This window comes from Equus przewalskii, chromosome 4 (genome assembly GCF_037783145.1).
Source record: "Equus przewalskii isolate Varuska chromosome 4, EquPr2, whole genome shotgun sequence".
Classification (NCBI taxonomy): Eukaryota; Metazoa; Chordata; class Mammalia; order Perissodactyla; family Equidae; genus Equus; species Equus przewalskii.
Window position 1 is genome coordinate 50,312,430 of NC_091834.1, and position 23,950 is coordinate 50,336,379.

Here is a 23,950-nt window from a genome sequence, read left to right on the forward strand (position 1 = left end):
ACCCATCTGACTTCATGACCCTATTATTACTCAATATTCCAAACCAAAGGATTGAGCCTGTCTCCTTTTCCAGTACAGTCTTCTGTGGCTTCCACTCAAGTTTCCCTTCTTACTTTAGCATGCAACAGAACCAAACCTAACTCAGTTAGGTAATGCTGATTGGTCTTTGTTACAAAGAATTTAAGTTCCGAGGAAGGGATCAAAAACTGGCATTTTTATTTGGCCAAGATAGTATTTTTTCATTCTGGACAAATTTTTTTTTTAATTACATAAAAATCAGGATTTCTGGCTTTTCTCAAAAAACAGAAAAATCTGGGATCAACAGAATCACATCTCTGCAAGGCAATAATGGGATAATGCTGAGTGGCAACAACTCCCACGAAAAAGAGCCAGGAACTCTTAAGGATTGCTACAGTCCCATCACTTGCTATAAAGTTCACCTGATGCCAAAGATGTGCTTTATCGTCATAACGTTACAGCTGTTTTAATGAAAGAAAAATATTTATCTATACCTATGTCACTATCAAAAGGAGGAAAACAAGAGACAAACCAAGAGAGTAATATGTTTAAAAAATGGCAGACAGCCTACTTCTTAGTGGAAGTGGTGGTATAAATACATATGCCCATTTCAGAAAGGGATCTGAATTCACATATCTGATTTAAGCACTTCCTTTTCCCTAATTTAGTCTGACAACAAACACTTCAAAGAGGAATAAAACAATAGCCTCAAGAAGAATCTAGTGGAGTGAAGAAGGGAAGGAAGAAAATTAGGAAATCACAAATAGGTGGTGCAAAAGGGAAATTTCTGAAATCTGTTAAAATGGGAAATAAAAGAATATAAGACATCAAGGAAAAGACTTTGTGGTTCCCTGAGAGACAGAGGGAGAGAGTTGAGACCTGAGTCAGCTTTTCAGTTCCCATAGGACCAGCTGCATTCCGTTTTACTTCCCTAGACTCCCCTTTTTACATAAGGTAACAAGGATATATTTCTGTTCCTTAGAACCAAGAGTCTCAACTAGAAAAAATCCTAAACAAGATTAGATAAGTGCCAGGAATATAGAAGTCATTTTTGGTTTTTTAAGTCACTAAATAGGCACTAGGCACTGTAACACAGAAGTAGTTAGCAACTCTGATTTCTAATCCTAGCTCTGCTCTAAGACATCATGTGAACCTGGGCAATCAAAATGTCTCAACTTTTGTTTATTCACTCTAAAAGACGGAATTGGATAATGACTTCCTTTACTTAAATGGCTTAAAAATTAACTCGAGATGATAGTGTGAAGGGTGTGCGTGTGTATGTACAATACATTCAAAGATATACTCTTAAAGCAACACTTTGGAAGTCTCTTGTGAATTTCTGTAACCGTGAGAAGGACGTAAACTTGGAGTATAAAAGGGCTCTTTCCTAAGACCCATAGCTGGGTTATATGTAACAAATTATTTTGCTATTGAGATCATCACTAAGGCTACTAGAAATCCAAAAAGCAGTACCTGAGCAAATGTAGTATCTACGTAAAAACATGAAACTTCCTTTCAGGACAAACAAGATATTCACCTGATACACGGCCTCCCTTCTTGGACTTCTCAAAAATGCCTGCCTACCATACCTTAAACCATCTTGTAAGGGATTCTTTAAGTATAGATTACCATGATCTGAATAACACAAATGACCACACCACGGGAGGCCACAGCTACAAGGGTGGATTTCTACAGCTGGTGTAAAGGTCTGTGAGATGCCTTGGCAGAAAAGTCCTATTAAATAATATAGGTAGCCTAGAGTAAATGGTGACTCTGATCCAACTAATGAGATCTTTTCTTGGGACAGTCAATTGGTGGTGACAGGGAGAAAAGCAGCAATGAGACAGTAACAGTCAATCATAATGAAATGGCACCAGCATAGGGACTGACAAAAGCCTAATGCCAGGAGGGTCACAGGGTAACCAGGTAGCTAGATCTGTGTTATATATACAAGATGACCTTCTGGTGGCCAGATGTGTGTTGTATCCATAATTCCAATCTATATCACAATCTGTATGAAGACAGGCAAGGCAACCATTTCTGCTCTATTGTGAAGCCTGGCTATCTAATAAGGCTCTTATTTTATTGATTTTGCCATGTACCCTTATAATAAAATTCTTGTCAGCTAAGGTAATTACAGAATCTCTCTGTGTCTTACACCATTAAAAAGAAAAGTCTAACATACCTAATACTTTCCATAAAGCTAAATGCATTCTACGTACCTGTTAAGAGGTTTCTATCTTCTAAAACTAAAAATTCTTTCCTTAATACTAAAAATATAGGTTTACACTTTTATTTGGAATAATAAGTTTTCCCTAGTAAGAGGAAAACTCAATTAGATCTTCCAGAGTTGACAGTAGCTTCTCAATTTTTTTTTCTTTCTTGTCAAACAGAGATTAATTTAATGAGGGTCATTTTATGACTAAAACCAAATAAAAAATGAAATATTGAAAAAAACAGGCAACTTCAATAATGACAGAGGATCATTATTTAGTCCAAACTAAATCAAAATCAGCCTTACCTGGAAAGCATAAAAGATTTCATAACTATTTAACCTATCTTAAACCACTTACTTTAAATCTTCTGCAACATCCATTTATTAAGTGTAACAGAAGGCACTGTTTTAGTAAAGACGTTACAGTGATGGGATGGCCTCAAATTTAGAGACTCAAAACACAACTGCCAAGTCCTGCCAATTGACTCCTAAAGCAAAAGTGGAAGACAAAGAAATTTGACCTGCAGTTAAGTCAATTAAAACCTATAAATAACTCCTTGAAAGTACCCAAGACTATCTGTGTTGCTGCTATTTCTTCTTTTTAATTATTTTTGTATAATAAATAGATTGACATTTACTTAGATCTCTAAAACCATTTTAATAGGTTCTCAGAACATAAATATAGTGAGGGAAAAGAAATGAAGGTGTGCAACTTTACCCGTTTGAACGAAAGGAACAAATCAAAACCATATTCAATAAACCAATGAACCACTGGAAAAAAGATACATAAACCTAGCGGAAAAACCTACTGCATAAGATGTACCAAGTAAGAGTTTACAACTTTAAAAAAATCTGATCTTTGGCTCATTTTCTTTTTCAAGTCACCGTGTTCTTACCATAGTAGAGTAGAGGGGAAACAAATAGACAAACAATACTGGAGATATGTAAAATGGTGCAGCTGCTGTGTAAAACAGTTTGGTGGTTCCTCAAAAATTTAAACATAGAATTACCTTATGACCCAGAAATTTCACTCCCAGGTATACACCCAAAAGGACTGAAAACTCAAATAAATACATGTACATACATGTTTATAGCAGTACTACTCAAAACAGCCAAAAGGTGGAAATAGCCCAAATGTCCATCAATGAATGAATGGATAAACAAATTGTGGTATCTATATACAATGGAATATTATTCAGCCATAAAAAGGAATGAAGTACTGATACACGCTACAATGTGGATCTATTATGCTAAGTGAAAGAAGCCGTACACAGAAGGTCAAATATTGTATAATTCCATTTATATGAAATATCCAGAATAGATAAACCCATAGAGATAGAATGCAGAACAGTGGCTCCTAAGTGCTAGGGAGGAAAAAAAAAGAGGGGAGAACTATAATGGATACAGTCTTCCTTTTGGGTGACAACAATGTTTTGGAAATAGACAGAGGTGGTAGTTGCACAACATTGCAATTGTACTAAATGCCAATGGATTGCTCACTTTAAAATGGTTAACTTTATATTAATTTCACCTCAACTTTTTAAAAACTAAAAAAAAAAAAAAAAAAACAAACTGGGTCAGTTGTTAGAAAACACAATTTTTAGACCCGGGTTCTAGGCCAGCTACTTATAGCTGACCTCTCTGAGTCTCAATTTCTTCATCTGTAAACAGGTTGGGAATAGATGATATCCAAGGTTCCTCTCATTAACTGGTGCTCTATATCTGCAGCTCTGAATTTTTAAAGAATTGTATCATATAGGAATTTATCTGAAAAACAAAGCATGAAGTACTGGTTAATGTTCTCAGCAATAGTTTTACAGGAAAGTCATTAGAAAGTTTAACAAAATTGCTTCTCATAATGACTTTAAATAAAACTGGACATAAACATTAAAAGGCAATTCAATGAAGGCAATTCTGTAAGGAGTAAAACTAATGTGCTCTAAAATTATAGTTTTCTAGCAGTCAAACTATATCCAAGGATAGAAATTAGAGAAGCTAATCACAACTATAAATGAACAAAAAATTAGACGAAATTAGAGAATCTAGAAGAAAGGTTGTATTAAATAATCCTTGGGCATTTTCCCCCAATATCAATTCTTTTGGGCTTTGAGAGGTACTGAGCATCAGATAGTCTAAGAACACTGAGCGTGGGTAGTCTATACTTCTGATTGAGCGTTAAATCCAGATGCACCTAAAAATCAGATAAGCCATAAAAACTAAAGAGCCTAACTAGTGTTCTCACGACCCTACTTTTACAAGGTGGCAGACTATAGCAAAGCCAAATAAGCAAAGCCAAAATTCTCCTCAGGAGGAAACTTGATATATTCTAACAACAAATCTTGAACTGAGTTAGAATTTCCCAACATATAGTATAGTAGAAATAATTTTGGCCTAGAAAATTTAAGCCAAATGATGTTAGCTGCCATAGCCAAAGAAATATCTTAACACTACTCCTATAAATAGTCTGTATTGGTAAAACTAAACTGTGAAATGTACCCACATAGATGACTGAGACAACTGACTTGTTATGCAGAGTTGTTTAATAAATATATCAACTGAGTTTTAGAAAAATGGGTACCATTCATATCCACCTAAACATCAGGTAAGTCAATGAATGCAATTCAAAAAGAGAAAAAGAAAATAAGCACCATTTAGCATAACTGCTCCTCAGTTTCCATCTCGCTAAGCACATCCGAAAACTATTAATATAAAAGATACATATAAAAATGCATGTCACAACCCAGCTGTGGAAGCATCCTAGCCTAAATTGCCATGACCCATCATAAGCTTCTTCTAGTTGGTGTCATAGCCTTGAAAAGTTACTTTTAGCTCCATAACTGGAACACATGTGAAATGAGGTCACTGTATGCAAAATCATCTAATTAAAAAAAGTATTAAAGTTTCAGTCATGACATATATTTTGCAGAGTACAAGCACATGGGCTTTAATTACTAGTTAACATGATATACTATAATTATGCAAAACTCTTGTTTTCCATTTAGCACATAATTTTCTTATTTCTACATCAAGCTGTTACCAAATTTACTACTTTACTACTTACCTTATTCTGACCGAAAATATACTGGAATTTTTTATAATGTTTTGAATGAGTTCTTTATTCAAAAGTAATTTCATAGTTCATCTGCATAAGTAGGGTAGCTCTTGAAGCCCACAAGTATCATACTTTAAAAAGCTTTCTTTAATTTAAAAAAAATAATAAATGTGCTGCATTGTTGACAGTTGATGTCTGATGTTCTCATTTTCCAAGCTTAACAGTGCAAAAAAATTAAGTTACATGTCAAATTAATGAGTTGCAGTTAACTGATTTATTATTACAACGAATTTGAATCAGTGTAACGATTATAAATCTTTAGTCCCATATACAATTTATGGTAAATCTAGACTAAGTGTTTTCTCTGTGAAACTCACTTCGATCCTCTATGCATAAAATTCTAATGTATAAAGGAAGTTTGCTGACATAATATATAAGGTCCCTTTTCACTAAGTCTATACCATTTCTTGTACATTGAAAAAAATAAAACCTATCAATAGGTGCTCACAAATCTGGAATTGGGCAATTAAAATTGCTCCTAAAAAGCATTAAGTGTAAAAGTAAAGAAGTAGTAAAGGATATGCCATTGTTAGGTACAGCAAAGTGTCAGCACATCAGAGTGAGCAGAGCTATGCTGTGCAGACCTAACCAATCCTTGACACTCCAGAGCCTCCTCCTGCCAGTGTCAGAACAAACAGACCGGGCCTCTAACCACTCCCCTGGGTGTCTGTAGAACAACAGCTCAGAACTCTGGGCCTCTCCAAGGATCTTGCATAATCAATCTAGACCCCTTAAAGAAGAGAAAGACACAAGGCTAGGACTTCCCATGAAATTCAACCCATCAAGGTCTAAACTGACTCCTGAGAACCATTCACCCAATTGCCAAATGTCATCCACTATGGGACTCCTGAGTGTACCTTCCAGACTAATTCTGAACCCACTATACCCTGTTATCTTTGGTCATCACCAAGAGATAAATTTACTCAGTTATCAGTCCTCTCCTGTACTCTAACCACTGTACTATTCTTACTTTTTCCTCCTTATCCAACTTCCTACTGCTTCCCTCCCTCCCAAAGCTTCCCTCTAGGTTTACACTGTTTCATTGTAAAAAGAAATGCATCTATGTCCTCAAAAACTTCACGGTTTGCTTAAGTAAAAGCTGCTTCTCCTGCAGCCCTCTCAAAGGTGCTTATTCTTTCATTTATCATGTATCTCAACTTCATGATGCAGGGTCACAGTCCCAACCATAACTCCCAGCCAGTTCCCTGTAAAAACCTTTGTCCCTGTGCAATTCTTCCACATGAGAATTACCTGGGGGGCATTTTAAAGTATCACTGCCTAGGTTACACCCCATACAAATTAAATCAGAACAGCTGGGGATGGGAGCTGACCATTAGACTTTCCAATGTGCAGCAAAGTTAGGGTAAGAGCATTAGTAGTTTGTAAAGTTTCCCGGGTGATTCCAATATGCAGTCACAGATGAGAATCAATGCTCTCCAAGGCACTCCTAACCGTTCACTCAAAACTCTTGACATATGGTGCACAACATTCTTCTCTATCCCAAATACTACCTTAACCTTGAATTATTTCAATATACATATAGATAATCCATCCAACACTCTACTTTTAATATTGTAAGCATTTCATCTCCACCAAGTTTCCCTGCAACTCCACTTCAGCCACTATAAGACCACACTCTAGACTTCATCATCACCTTGTCTTCTCTAAAAAGGAAATGTAAAAATTAACTCAATCTCTGATCACAATCTTCAGTTCTAAATTTTACATCAACTGCATCTATTTCTCATTGTCATTCAGACAATGATTCTTCTACTTTCTTCTACTTTTTCCTTACTTAGCCCACTTCTTGATTCATTTCCCCTTCTAGATTGGACTCCATGGTTCAGCATTTCAACCACTCTCTGGCCAATATCCTCATTTATTACGCTACGTTGGAATTGCCTATTTACTGTCCTCTATATACCATATGCTGTAAGTCTCATGGGGGCATAAATTATGGACGTTTTGTTCATTGACGTATTCCTGGTGCCAAGTATAACACTTGGCACATACAGTGTACTCTCAATAAGTATATATTGAATACACAGAATTTCCGATTAATCATCTAAATCAATGTTATATAAATAAAGGGGTTTTTGTCCAAGTGACAATCTTCACCAGTTTATCTTCCTTTCTTATCATTAACTGGCATCTTAACACTTAGGTTCCACTTGCCCTTGGGTTCTATGTCAAATCAATTCATCAAGCAACTACTATTTACAGGGCAGAGGAAAGGAAAGAAGATAAAAGTATAAAGTGTACTATGGACAGCTAATCTTTGACAAAGGAGCTGAGGGCCTACAATGGAGGAAAGAAAGTCTCTTCAACAAATGGTGCTGGGAAAACTGGACAGCCACATGTAAAACAATGAAAATCAACCATTCTTTTTCACCATTTACTAAAATGAACTCAAAATGGACCAAAGACCTAAAGATTAGGCCTGAAATAATAAGTCTTCTAGAAGAGAATATCGGCAGTACACTCTTTGACATCAGCTTCAAAAGGATCTTTTTGGACACCATAACCCCTCACATGAGGGAAACAATAGAAAGAATAAACAAATGGGACTTCATCAGACTAAAGAGCTTCTTCAAGGCAAGGGAAAACAGGATTGAAACAAAAAAACAGCCCACTAATTGGGAAAAAATATTCACAAGTTATTTATCCGACAAAGGGTTAATCTCCATAATATACAAAGAACTCACAAAACTCAACAATAAAAAATCAAACAACCCAATTACAAAATGGGCAGGGGACATGAACAGACATTTCTCCAAAGAAGATATACGGATGGCCAATAGACACATGAAAAGATGCTCATCATCACTAATCATCAGGGAAATGCAAATCAAAACTACACTAAGATATCACCTTACACCTGTTAGAATGGCAAAAATATCCAAAACCAAGAGTGACAAACGTTGGAGAGGCTGTGGAGAAAAGGGAACCCTCATACACTGTTGGTGGGAATGCAAACTGGTACAGCCACTGTGGAAAACAGTAGGGAGATTCCTCAAAAAGTTAAGAATAGAAATACCTTATGACCCAGCCATCCCACTACTGGGTATCTATCCTAAGAACCTGAAATCAGCAATTCCAAAAGTTCCATGCACCCCTATGTTCATCGCAGCATTATTCACAATAGCCAAGTCATGGAACCAACCTAAGTGCCCAGCAACTGATGACTGGATAAAGAAGTTGTGGTATATATATACAATGGAATACTACTCAGTCATAAAAAAGGACAAAGTCGTCCCATTCACAACAACATGGATAGACCTTGAGAGTATTATGTTGAGTGAAAGAAGCCAGACAGAGAAAGACGAACTCTGTATGACTCCACTCATAGTTGGCAGTTAACATATGGACAAAGAGAACTGATCGGTGGTTGTCAGGGGAAAGGGGGGTGGGGGGAGGGCACTAAGGGTGAAGTGATGTACCTACAACATGACTAATAATGATGTACAATTGTAATTTCACACACACACAAAAAAACCTACGTCTCACAAAAAAAAAAGTATAAAGTGTAACAATAAAAAAAACTTGGAAAAACCAGATAAATGAGAAATTTATCAAAGTGGGAAAAGATAATTCACATCACTACCTTTAAGAGTAATTTTTAAAAATTTAATAAAAATTCTCATGAGTGTTTAAACATAGACAAAGGTATGGATATAAGTACCTAGACTGCTTTTAAAATGGAAAAAGTAAACAATACTTACTTTTTACTAAATACTCTTTTGTACTGGTTTACTTTTCAAGAAGCGTGTAATTTTTTAACAAAAAATACACTGCAAATAATACTTTATGATTTTTAGATTGCACATACCACTCTTCCTACAAAAGACACAACATATCCTTAACTCCTTTTATTAACATTCAATTAACAATCATTTAAAATATTTAAGTAAATGGATTATCACTAACATTTATTTCTATAAAGCAATAATCATAAATGCTATCACAAAACTTGCACTCCACCAAGTGAAAAATATGAAACTAAAATCCTGTTTGAAAAAGCAAGACAAAATAGTTGGTCAAATTATGGTAATAAGGAAAAAACTCAACATACACATGACCTTTAAAACAGATTTGCACATGGAATTTAAAAAAAATAGACATGTATTTGTATACTGTCAAGGTTTAATTATTAAAGTAGTAAATAAAAATTTTAAATGTCTAATAAGAAGTACGACACTAAGAAGGTGGAGGTGATAAGGGCAGACACTGCTGCAAGTGACTGTTTGCAAAGAGGCAGCTGGACCACAAACACAGATGATCCTCAAGAATATCATGATCTGTGCTATGATTCCCGGACCTGGAGTGCTGTTCAAAGAACGAGCTACCCTACTAAGGGATCTCTAAGTTAACCAACCAGAAACTTAGGATGTGCTAGGAGAAAAAATCATGGATAAGCACCCCAATAATCATGAGAAAATGCCGCCAAGAATTCAGCAAGGAAGAGTAAGTAGATTACACAGGCAGAAAGGGCAGGGTTGGAAACATATGGTCTCTGGTTTTGGAGGATTTCTCCTCCTCTAGGGGGTGTGACTAACCACGAAGAACACTCACAGAAGGGTAACTAAAGACTGGAACACCTGAGAATTTTAGGTTACTGTAGTTAGCTTCCCCACACAAAGCACAGTGGTTGTTAATTACCCAGCACTGCTACAATGTAAACCCAACCCCTCATGGCCCTTAAATTCTCAGTTAATAAACACACACATACCATCTAGATGCAACAACGAAATTCATGAAAAAAAACATTTTTTCAAAATTCAAGTTGGGGGAAATTACAATGGCTTAATTTCAGCCCTACTTTTACCTATTCATTTTGTCTTGCTTATGTGATACTTGATACCATCTCCTGAAGCTAACTAAAGAAAATGCACTGCAAAATTTAAATACCTTTGACACCAAAAACACAATCAACAACAAAAAAAGATAAACCTGACTACATCAAAATTAGAAAATTTTGTGCTGCGAGTGATATCATCAAGAAAGTGAAAAGCCAACCCACAGAATAGGAAAAAGTATTTGTAAATGATGTATCTGATAATGAACTTTTACCTGGAATATACAAAGAACTGTTAAAACTGAGTAAGAAATAGACAAATAATCCAATTTTTAAATAAGCAAAAGATTTGAATACACATTTTTCCAAAGAAAACAATATAAGTGGTCATGAAAAGATGCTCAACATCATTAGGCATTAGGAAACTGCAAATCAAAACCACTATGAGATATCACTTCTCACCCGCCAGATAACTTTAAACAAAAAGACAGATAACAACAAATATTCTTGAGGATGTGCAGAAATTAGAACCCTCCTACTAGAACCCTACATTCCCTGATGGGAATGTAAAATGGCATAGCCGTTTTGGAAAACAGTTCACAGTTCCTCAAAAGGTTAAACAGCGTTACCATATGATCCAGCAATTACATTCCTAGTATATACCCTAGAGAATATGTCCATAAAAAACTCTGTACACAAGTATTCATAGCAGCATTATTCAAAATAGGCCCAAAGTGGAAATAACCCAATATCCATCAACAGATGAAAGGATAGACAAAATGTGGTGTATCTATACAAGGGGATATTATTGGGCAATACAATAGAAATTTGAAGTACTGATACATGCTACAAGTTGGATGAACCTTGAAAACATGCTACATGAAAGAAGCCAGTAACAAAGGCCACATATTGTATGATTTCATTCATATAAAATGTCCAAAATAGGCAAATCCAAAGAGACAGATTTGTTAGAGCCCAGGACTCAAGGGAGGGATTTGGGAGTGTTGGCTAAAGGGTGACGGTTTTTCTATATGGGTGTAATGACTTCTACATCTTACTGTGGCAATGAATGCACAACTCTGTGAATATACCAAGTATACTCACCCACTTTAACCGGGTGAATTGTATGCTACATGAATTATATATCAATAAAGCTATTTTTTAAATTACCACTTACTAAACAACAAAGAAACGTAAAATAAATAAGCAAAATAGGCTAAAGGATAGACGCAGACAATGGAACAGAATAGATTCAAGATAAAAACAATTCTAAGAAATGAGTATCTAAAAAAACTAAGTGCAGAAAAGATACTACCCTCATTAATGCAGTGGTTCCCAGCCAGGGGTAATTTTGTCCCCTAGGAGACATTCAGCAATCTATGGAGACATTTTTGGTTATCAAAATGGGTGAGGGGGGCTACCACGGAGGCCAAGGATGTGCTGTGTGCATCCTACACAGCACCCTAATGGACCAGACAATCACCCACAACAATCAAGATGAGAAAGATGATAAGAAAAAGTAGAAAGAAGAAGAGGAGGAGGAGGAGGAAGAAAGATGGAAAGATTATCTATTCTGGATTAAAGAGATATAACAATGATATTGTTGAATTAGATTCTGTTTCAACCTGGGGAAATCTGAATATACTCAATACTAGACAATAATAGGAAATTACTGGTAATTTTATTAGGTGTGACAATAATGCTGCAGTTATATCAAAAAACATCTTTATTCTTTGGAGATTCATGAGAGTATTTTGAGAAGTGACATTAATACCTGAAATTTACTTTAAAATGGTTCCACTACAAAAACAAAAATGACACATAAAGAATCAGACAAAGCAAATATGACAAAATGTTAACAAATCTAGATAATTGGTACATGGGTACTAATGCAATATTTTTCAAGGTTTCTGTATATCTGAAAATTTGCATTATAAAAAAATGATAAAAATTATCAGTACTTTTCCCCTAGAAAATACCTCACAAAAATACAAAATATATATATAAATCAGCTTGGAGACTCCGACTAAAAAAACGAGAAATCATTGTACAATCGAGGGCCAGAAAAGGTCTTCTTTAAAGGGGCAAAATCAACGAAAAGGATTCACATATTTGACATCATAAAATTAATTTTTAATAGCAAAAAACTCCATAAAGTTAAATATATATACTTGTAAAAATATATGCACCATATACAACAAAAGGTTAAAATCGATGAGTAATGACATGTTATAAATCATTAAGAAACAGACCAATACTCCAAAATAAAAACAGGATGAGAACAGGTAAAACAAAACAAAAAATACAAACGGCCAATCAGGATATGAAAAATTATTAACCCAACCAGCAATCAAAAAAATCTAAACTTTAAAAGCAAACATGTAATTTTTTACTTATGTGATAGGCAAAGACGAAAAATTATAAGTCAAATTTGCTCATGATAAAAAAGCTACACATAAGACTAAAAAGTGCAAAGTATGCTGTTGACATTTGTTTTAACACACAATTTTTAATACAGTATTCATCTATTTCTATTTTATTAAAAATATTTAACCAGGAATAGAAGCTGAATTTTATCAAATGCTTTCTTGGTATTTCCTATAATACTTAGGATTTTTTTCTCCACGGACCAATTAATAAAGTTTTGAGTTACAGTTAACATATTTCTAAATAATGAGACATCTTTGCATATCTTCAATGAATCTCAACTATAGCAGTCTTCCTTTAATGTACAATCTGACAATCTATTTTACTTATAATTTTTACATGAGTATTCATAAATAAAATTGCTCTGTAAATTCATATTAAGTGAAGACAGGAAGTTACAAATTTGTTTGTATATATGATTCAGCTTTTTAAAAGACTGTGCAAATAAAGCAGTATATTGAAGACAGGAAATGTTAATTGTAGTTATTCTGGGTGATGAAATTACAAGTGATTAAGATTTTTTTCTTTACATTTAACTTTATGTTTCAAATTTTTAAAAGCATCAATTATTTTTAAAACTACTTGCCAAAAAAAGCTATCTTCATTTGAAAAATAAAAATAATTAGTTGTGAATATCAATATAAACAAAGGAGAACCCTGTATATCCTACTTGAGGTTCAAACAAACAAGAGAAACAAACAAACAAGAGAAACAAGTCTTTGAATTAAAATGATATCTCTAACAGGTTATGCTACTCCTGTACCTAGAAGGTCAATGTATATGGATAAAGGAAAAAAAGGCTAGATTTCCACCACGGTTAGTTAGAATACAAAATGGTTGAAAACTATGTAGCTAGTAATTTTAATCAATTCTTAAGAGTAATTAAACATACTAAAAATTGCATTTCTTATAAAACATCTAACAAAAATTATTTTTTAATTATATTTAAATCATTTCTTTAAAAAGCTCCCTCTCTGAAAAATGAACAAAGTTTTAATTCATTCCATTTCTTGAAACAACTATGGAAATGTTTAAACCGGGAGGGGGCATTACTCTACAAAATTTTTCAAGGCCAGAAAGAAAATATCAAAAGGAAAATAAAATCTTCAGTATCCAGATTTTTCAATAATTTTATTCTTATTCCATAAATACCTTGGTTCTCTTTAAATTCTGTCATAAAATAAAATGTATCATTTTGATATAATACAGTGTATCATTGATGCATTTTTAACCCAACAATCTGTCTACTGCCTACCCAACTCTATTTGGGCCACATTATAGTACATAAAGATCTTCAAATATCAAGACCATTCTCTATCATTACCTCATACTGAAAAATAAGCTCAGTTACATGGCAATTCATCTTATGCTCCTTGAAGGAAAGTGAATTAGAATGAATTTAATTTACACATCAGATTTCCATTCACAATAGTGTTCCTTTACTAAAGTACACAAAACTTTTACCATAGCAATTCACTGGGGCAAAAGCAAGATAAAACAGGTCGTATTCATAAATGGACCCCTCCTCCCTCATTCAAATAAGGCTACAACAATACAAGAATAAAAGTCTCAATATCCACAGTTTAACTTCTCCTTTTCCCCATAATATATAATCCAAGGGAAAATCAAAACAACACAAGCCCATCACAGTAGAGAGAGCTACATCTTCAATGCACAGCCCAACAGTGAACTGCACCAATCTCCTATCTTTCTTTTCTTTCTTATGAAAGGACATCTTCTAAAACAATAATAGGAGCCATCATTTATTAAGTGCTTAGTATGGGCTAAGACCTTTGCAAACAAGTTTATATATAATCTAATTCTCACAAGTCCTCTATAAATTAAATTACTAACTCATTCCATAGATGAGGAAACAGCTAAGACATATGAACTGAGCTTGGTTTAAAATTCAAGCATGTTGTGAACCATTATTTTACACTGGCTCTCAAGTAAGTTTAAAAAAAGGGGAAGCGATGGGCAAAATTCGGCACACGATATCTGAATAATCAAATAAAAATGTTTTACTAAGATTCAAAAATTCAATTTATCAGAAAAATTGAAGTAACCAAACTAACACGAACATCTTAAAGTCCTTGGTACTCTTTAAGAATCTGATGTAGATTTTGTAGGTATTCGTATTCTGTATCAGATATTAATATCAGATAACTTTCAGGGTATGTTCTAGAGTTGGTACAGATTTAGAGAAATTTCCTTCACATTCCTGAAGGCTGTAGATTAACAACTGAATATCAGAACAATGACACTGAAAGTACTACAAAATCCTCTTAATTCACAATAAAAAAATAAAGCTCAACATTGTTCATTAACTCAGAGATAATGTCTTTTTAACCAAGATAAATTCAGACAAAAGGCATAAAATCATAAAAGGAAATTGCTGTATTGTTTCAAAAATATACATAAACTGTTTAATTTGTCAGCCTTTTAAATTAACAATGGAAAATATTCTTAAATTCGTAAGCGGAATGTAACTTAAAAAATAAAAGTTAAATTCTCTATTGTGGCCTGTTGAATTTATTTGAGACGGGAGGAAATGGTGAAGGTTGTGGGGGAAATCCTGAGAGAACACGTTGCAGGTCTACAGACAGGAGAATAATAAAAGACAAAGGCAGGGGGGAACAAATCAACACATCCAAAAAGCAACAGTGACAAGAGGGAAAAAATAAGGATAGAAAGGAAAACAGACACAGATTGACCGACCCACAAAGGACCATGATGGCATAATCTCCAGCTAAGTAAAATGTTATTAAAACATGAACATGTCACTCCTTGAGTATAACAGTGTATTGTACTATTACATGAATGCAGATAAGCAGCTGTTCTATAAAGGAATTTAAATAGTTTATATGCTTAACATCCATATTCAGATTTATAAGTACAAATTTTATTTGTAATAACTTAGCCTTAAATCCTTTTCTTAACCTACTACACAGTACTTCTAATACCAATCAAACCAACTACATATTTTTTTAAACAAAAGACTTTAATATTCCTCACCTTTCTATTCCCTATAAAAGGAACAATTCAATAGAAGAGCTTATACAAATTTAGAGCTACTTTACATAAAACTTCATCAAATTGACAAGAACCATAGTACTTTCTGAAGCAGAAAACTACATAAACTGGCACTTTTAAAGCATAATATGAGATTATACTACAATTTTTCCCTTTTACTTCATCTACAGTAAAAGCTTTAATGGCCAGAAGAAATATATTGGTTAGTTACAAGTTCTAGCATAACTAGAATTATATTATACAGGTGTCACCGCTCTTGATTTCCTCCTGAAATTCAGTCTAAATCTAGCTCTTTAATCCAATACATAAAATAGAAAGTTAGGAAAAACTGAGATAGAAAGTGAGGGAAGAATTAGATCATCTGGGTTAAAGAGGATTACTTTGTTTAATTTGACATTTTAAAACTTCCTCAATGAAACAAAGACAGAACAGAGAAAATTTCAAACATTAAAGTGTAAGTTATGAAAATAAACCACTTGCTATTTACATCTGAGGAAACAGTATTTATTAAGTGTCACTGTGGGAAACACTGTGCACAGTACTTAACACGTGTTATTTCACTTAATACTTATAACAATCCTATGCAGTAAGTATCATTAATTTACAAGTAACACAGATGAGAAAACCAAGGTCCAAAAAGGTTATTAACTTTCCAAGGCCAAAATGCTCTAAGTGACAAAACTTAGATTCAAATCCAAATAATCTGATACCCGCCATGATTCTTAACCAAAAGCACATACACTTCTTCAGACACTAGGAATGTTCAATTTGTGCTTAGAAGACATATATGTAAGTGTGCATGTGTGTGTAGAGAGAAAAATACAGATAAAGATGATTAACACTCTGAGTCCCAGTACAAAGACAACCTCACTGGGGCTGGCCCCATAGCTGAGTGGTTAAGTTCGCGCACTCCGCTGCAGGCGGCCCAGTGTTTCGTTGGTTCGAATCCTGGGCGCAGACATGGCACTGCTCATCAAACCACGCTGAGGCAGCATCCCACATGCCACAACTAGAAGGACCCACAACGAAGAATATACAACTATGTACCGGGGGGCTTTGGGGAGAAAAAGGAAAAATAAAATCTTAAAAAAAAAAAAAGACAACCTCACTAACTTCGTTAGGCAGTCCTATAAATTTTGCATTAGTGTCTATTATTTGACTGATTATGCTGAGCTATCGGATGTAACCTGCGGAACTTTTTGGTTCATAAAATACATTTTTAATAAATTATAAAATATTCTTAAGCCTAATTGATTTTCTAAAATTGTTATGTAATCAACACACTATTTGTAAAGTACATTATTTCAGTTTCTTTTCCTGTATCTTTGTTGCATTCCACCTTTCAAGTTGTCACCAACCTCCCTTTAGCCCATTTCCTCTTATTCTGCTAACTTTTACCAAGATTAGACTATTGCAACCGTGTAAGTGTTGAGCACTTAGGTACTACTCAAAAAAAAAAAAAGCACTGGATGTAAAACTGGCTGATTATATTAACAGCTGCAGTCTGAGTAAACACTGAGAAAAATTCTGAGAAAAAAATGCCTTCTCAAAGAAACTCAGGAAGAGGAATCAAGAACAAATTCTAAAGTACAATATTGTGACTTGGAGAAACGTTGGATAAAACATAATATCTTAAAATCAGACCATTATTTCCCAAAATGTACATAATAACCAAAATGAGGTGAAATTTTATTCCATATCTAACTCTTCCATTAAAACTGTACTTCACTCAGTTTTATAATTTCCAAGCCTCATTCTCCACACACGCATGTTAACATGTCACACAACTCTAGCCTGAAAATAAAAGCAGTCACAATACAAAGAATCACATATTCTCTCCTGTGCCAAACCACAGCCAGGCTAAAAATAGTTCCAGGGTTCCAAGAGCAAAACTAATTCACATTTAAATGGAATAACATCCAAGGACTCTCCAACAATGCAGGGCTAAGGTCAAAAGCAAAGCAGGATTCACCTTAGGGGTTTCACTGATGCACCAGAATTAAACAGGTCCCTCAGGAAACTGGAGAAAACAGTGCAATTAGCCAACGATGATTAATTATTCCAGTTGATGTATATGAACCTCTCATACTAACTTAAAGATCATTAAATTAGTTTAATTTTCACAGCTGAACACAGTAGAACTATTATTGAACTTTTCAGGTACATATTATTTCTGAATATACAAAGCAAGTGTAGATGAGTGAAATGATCTAACAATGCTCTGGCTCTAACAGTGACATTAAGAGGCATTTTAGTCAAGACATTGAGCTGCCCTCCTTGAAAATGGACCCCCCAAATTTCCAACTTTTTGAAATTCATGACCAAATTTTTATTCATACAGTACTTGCAAACTTTCAAGATAGCATTAAAGGTCATACTAACTGTGAAACCCTCAACAAACAACCAGAAAAATCAGCATTATTGTACTATTAAAAACAAAGCTTTCTTTAAGTTTATCTAGTTCAGGAATACAAATGTTAAGTGGTTCCCAAGAAATGAGAATAAAAATCAAGTAGTAATAGATACAAGATAAAATCCAGTTGTTCTTGCATTGACAATCAGTTATATGAAAATAACATCAATCTAATCAGATTTTCCCTGTAGGAAAAAATAAGACAGAATTACGTTCTAACTACAAGCCTAGTGTTCAACTTTTTTTTTGTCAAAATTTATTTTGTGTTTTGTGATCCCAAACACAACATTCAACCACAGTGTACTATTAAAAAATTTCTAATAGACATAGATAACCACCAATCCTTGAAGGGTAATTAATGTCATAGTTTAAATTTATCATAGACAATTTTTGTGTTAGTAATTTTTCACTTTTACCTTAATTTTACTGGAAGGAATATTCAACATTCATTCAACAGATATTTAATGAGGACTACTAAGTGTCAAGCTCTGTTCCAGGCACTGGGAATACAACTAGAAGCCCCATCCTCAGGAATTTACATTCAAGTAGGGAAGAAATGTAAAAGAAGCAAACAAATGAATCCATATCTATGAGGGTGGGAACCAAGTATTACTTCCACCAGGATAATAATGGAATTCTGTAGTCTTTTGGTAAAATTTGGTAGACATCTATAAGGAAATTTAGAGTCTTTTCAGGGAAAAGGAAAAAAAACAAATTCACAGATTATTTTGCTTCTGTCATTTTTCTTTTTGCTTTTTTTCACTTCTTGCTGTGAATTAGCTTGGAGTAAACAGACAGCAGAGATGGGCTGACTCTTGAGTTGCAAGGAGAAGCTCATTTTAGAGCTGCCATCTCATCCTAACTGGTAGCTTTACTTGGAGTTATAATGCTAATGAAAGTAATTACCTTCTAATTACATTCTCCAACCTTTTCTTACTCTTAATTTTTCACCCTTTAGTTATGTTGTTTTATTCTGACAAAAGACCTCAAGGCTGCAGCTGAAATGATGGCCAAACTGGCAGAATTTAATTCTGATAGTGAATTTTCTGAGGGCAGGCCTTAGCCCTGACACACCACTTCAGCATCAGAACTACCACACACTAGGTGTTTTTCTGTTTGAGGAACAAATTAATCCACAAAAATTCATCTCCAATACAAGTTATAACCAAAGCCTTATAAAAATAATCCTAACCAACAACTTATCCTTTTAAGAATTTACCAGAATTTTAAGAATTTACCAGGGTTGATTAAAACTGAAAGATTTCTTTTCCTACAAACATTTCAGAATATGTACACACAAATGACTGCTAACCCTCAAATAAGTAACCTTTTTCAAAATATTTTTTGGAACATCCTTCACAAATTCTTTGGAATCAGTTTACCAAGCACACAAGAAATGACCCTCACAACTAGTTTGCAAGACATGCTCTCAGCCTATTTTTTTTCCCCTTCACTTCTTTTAGTCTATTTCCTGCCTCCTCCTGTAACTAAATACACCAATGGCCAGGGGATCCCTCCTCTTTCTCCTGGGATCTACCCACCCACTGAGAAGCTAGGGAGCCATAAAGCTAGATGGAGCCCAGGATTTGAATTCATATTAGTGCAAGGCATACAGAGAAAACATCTGATGTATTAACCACTAATAAATGTATAATGATTGACAGTTTACAAAGAGTTAAACCCTCTATCATTTTATTTGATCTTCGCAACAATGTGAGAGCAGCTAGGAAGATGCTATTATTATCCCAATTTTACACAGAAGGAAATTAAGGCTCAGAAAGTTCAAATAACTTCTCTAATGTCACATCATAAATAAGTGGTAACGTTGGGACCCATCCTTATAATGCTTAACATACAGATCATTTGTCTGTTGTCTCACTACTGTTGTGGGTATAGTTTGTTGACAGACATAAGTACGCATCACTGTGGCTCCAGTCTATTTATTCACTCAATTTCAACCACTTTTTTAAATGGTAAAACAGCTTAAGAGTTGTCCACCTGCTTTAATTCAAAGTTCCCTCTCCTCATAAATATTTAGGCATTGTAATATCAAAATTAAACCTGACTGAGAAATAGACAATCAAGTTTAGATTACCATCAATTAAGGAGGCACTTGATGGTCTGTGAAAGCAGAGAATTTCAAAACACAATTTAAAAAGCCATACCCTGAGAAACCTCAGGGATTGCCATCAAGTTACTTAGCCTTACCATCAAATGGCTAGTTAATGAGTGGCCAGACCTGGACTCTTCCCCACAATAGAACCTATTTTCTTCCTCTTCCAGAAGCTCATGCTCCCTCCTTTTCCATTACTACTCAGCTAACATAGCTTAGCTGATTCTACCTAAAACAATCTATTTCAAACATCCCCTCATACTCTTTTTCTTCTCCCTTTATGAGAATTCTCTGTTCCACAGTTAAACCAGAAATGACACTAAACCTAAGTAAGCATGAGCACATCTAACAATATGATTAAATTAGGGCATAAAGCACCCTTTATAATCTGCAAAAGTCTATATATACACTGGTAGTTACTTCATGAAGAGATAAAAAGCCACACATTTTGTAGCAGCCTTATGACACACAAACCAACGCCTTAAATCTTCAAAAAACTACAAACATTTCTACTTCTTTCCTAGTCCTTCTCCCAAATTTAATTTCATATTTCCTCAAAGTAATTTTATAAATTTGTAGCAATTAATGCAACACTTTTAACCATAAATACACAATGGACTAGTTAAGAGACTATCCTTTAGCAATTTCTATGGAAAACTGGTCAACAAACTGTGGAACAATCCATTTGAACACTAGAGTCATGTATATTGGTATCTCCCTACCTGAGATGCCCAAGGATAGTTATGGAAATCTAAACCACTATTTTAATAATTTAAAATGCCTAATGGAGGATATATACTTATCTACAAAGTTGTAGGGCTCACCTAAATCATCACACATATTTCCTTTGTTTGCAATTCTATCATCTAGCTAGCAGCTGCTGATCAGAAGTGATGAACAACGTGTACATGTGTGCTAGATTAATAAAGTATAATGAAAATAATTACTAAATAAATATAATTTATTTACAAGCTCTCTGAAAACTTGGAATCAATGTAGGGAAAAATAAAACAAAGGCCCTTTAAAATTCTTGAAAAATGGTTGGCAATATTCAACCTGGCTTGTCAAAAGATGCTAAACAATGCTGTGTGTAGTGTGGCAAGCCAGCCTCATTCTAAATAGTGATGCCCTTCCACTCCCCTTATAAAATCTCTTTCCTACCTCTTAACATCGTTTGAATGTCCATGGGCCTATGGTTCTTGTCTGGTTAGTAGCTTTTACAGTGTCATTAATTATTAATTAAAGAAATAGCTCATGCAGTTTAAGGAGTAACCCATCCCAAGAGTATTATTATTAACAAATACATTAGTCAACAAAATCAAGTCATAATTTTTTACTAAGCACTTACTATGGGCGTGGGCGTGTGTGTGTGTGTGTCTTTGCATTTAAAAAGAGCCCTGAAAGTCCAGGGACCCTTCCTCAATGCACAACTCATCACATCTCAGGATATCCCACAGTGAAATATACGAAACTCTAGAAGTCTTTGTATTAGGGTTCTCTAGAGAAAAAGAACCAATAGGAGATATTTATATATATACACATATATATAATATATAAATTGAACTGTAACAATTTAATTAATTAAAACAAATTCTTACATAAATATCCCATACCTTAACTAATTCTGATATGTGGAAGTTTACACTTATTAAAAAAAGGGGAGATGGGGGGGTAACTGGATGAATATTAAACAAATAACTTTCAAGTATAACAAATTTTCTGCCAAATGCTGTCAGGGTAACATTAAGAATAAGACATCCTAACAGAGGCAAAGACAGTATAAGGGAAAAAATTTAACTGGTCATTAAAAAAAGAAAAACTCTCATCTCTGTACAGAAAATGCAAAAAAACACAAATACACAGATATGCTAGCAAGTTTTCTAAAGATTTCAATTGTATTTAGATTGAAATAATACAAATTGAAGCCAAAAGTTTAAATTGAGAACTATGTTAACTCCTCCTTACTTTAAAAAAAAAAAAAAAAAAAAAAAGCGAGACAACCTACTGGGCCTGTACTTTCAATTCACATAACTCTATCATATTTCACAGCTTTCAAAGTTCAGTGTACATAATGATTTACTAATTGAGTAATTTTCCCTTTTAGCTTAATTTAATATAGCCCTTAATCAATCACTTGCAGGGTTTCCCACTTCTGAAAAGGTTTCAAAGAACATTTTGACAAAATGCAAAACGGAAAACTTTCATATGAATGTTTATCATTACTGTTATTATTATGTATGTATATACTCGGCATCCCCATCTTGGTTTAAAAAAAACTAAACATTGTATACTGATGATTATCAGCTACAAAAAAATTAATGATGTATTAATTTTGTGGCTCCATAATGGGCCACAAAAACAGCACACAATCTGGAATAAGAGGAACTAGGTGTGACTCCTGGCTCGACCACTTGTTACATGATTTTAAACTAGATATTTTAACTCTCAATCTCAGCGTTCTCATCTGGCTAATAGGGATATCTCCTACCTCAATGTTGAGATGTAAATTAACCAGGCAGATAGTACAACTCATCACTTTCTGAGCACAGTGTACACTTACTGAACATGAGAATCTTACATAAAACAACTCATCATTATACATTTTGAGATCTAAGGTAAATTAAATCACGTTCCCTAAAACCTGCTGATCTAAGTTAGTACTAAGAGAAGCAGTAAGAAGGAGTCCCACACTACTAATTTTTTAGTAACCAATACTGAGTAAAATTTTATATCTAAAATATTTCAAAATAGGGCTCTTTCTGAGCCTTGTTTCAAAAAAACAAAGCTAAGGTAAAGCAAAAAGCCTTTATCAAGAAATATTTTTCAGTTCATCTACTCACAACATTCAGACAAAGAAGTAGTACATTTTAAAATCTATCAAGAAAGCTGAAAACTACTCACTGAAAGCAAAATGGTCAGAGTACTGAGTCAGGAAATAGGACTCTAGTTTTACCTTTGCCACCAATAACTGTTTGACCTTGGACAAGTCTCTGGGTTTCAGTTTTCTAATCTATAAAATGACTAGTAAAAACCATAGATAAAATCCACGTACCATTTAATCTGGGCCTGACTTTGGAGAGGCAATCCAGTGTACTGGTTAACAGGATGGACTCAGCAGGGACTGCCGAGATTGGAACCCTGGCTTTGCCGCTTACAAGCTGCTCGTGGTACACACACACAAAGCACTAAAGTACTACTTACTACCATCACTGACTTATTGTTTAAAGTATTTCATTGAAATACGAAATTAGTTTAAAACACAGAATCTTAGAAAGTTCAGTCTTTCCAAATCAAGACACTACCATTCTACTAGCAGACAGTAACTTCAAGTTGAAGCATTACAACTCTTTAAAACATGCTAACCCAAGCCAAGCTGAACCAAAAGATCATCTCATAAAATACCGTACGTTAGAGACACCACTCAAAACTTATAAGGCTAATTATTCCCACCCAAAATATCACACTGAAGGTAAAAATAGAACATCTGCTAACTGTCTTTTTTTTTAACCTAATTCTGCTAATGACAACAGAAGCTTATGATATAGCATAATCTCCCGGAAGGAAAATAAACTCTAGGAATGAAAAATCTGTGGACTTTAGAAATACAAAGTGAACTACAAACTACTAGAAATAAGTGGTTCATGAGGTAAAATCAACCACTAAGTATTTATCAGATACATCATATGCCAGGCTCTGTGCACAGATTACTAGGCAGAAATACCAAAGTATGAAGTTCCTCAGAGTTAATCAAGTTAGAAAGGCAAGCAAGTCCTTTATTATCACATTTTCACACAACAAAAGCCACTCATCTATAAATGTTTTTA

The 23,950-nt window shown here is 34.2% G+C and overlaps 1 protein-coding gene across 25 annotated transcripts in view; it reads right to left on the reverse strand.

Moving 5' to 3' along the window:
* SNX13 (sorting nexin 13) overlaps nt 1–23,950 on the reverse strand; it is a 143,558-nt gene that overhangs the window by 117,923 nt on the left and 1,685 nt on the right. For 7 of the 25 annotated variants that reach the window (XM_070615855.1, XM_070615854.1, XM_008515021.2 and 4 more), the window contains exon 2: nt 3,871–4,000. The exons of 16 other annotated variants lie outside the window; for them this stretch is intronic. In XM_070615855.1, coding sequence (XP_070471956.1) covers nt 3,871–3,894 — 24 coding nt within the window. In that variant the 5' untranslated portion in view covers nt 3,895–4,000. Of the gene's footprint in view, nt 1–3,870; nt 4,001–5,294; nt 5,502–21,474; nt 21,625–23,950 lie in introns of those variants that run through there. 2 more of the 25 variants (XM_070615852.1, XM_070615851.1) reach the window with 2 other exon arrangements.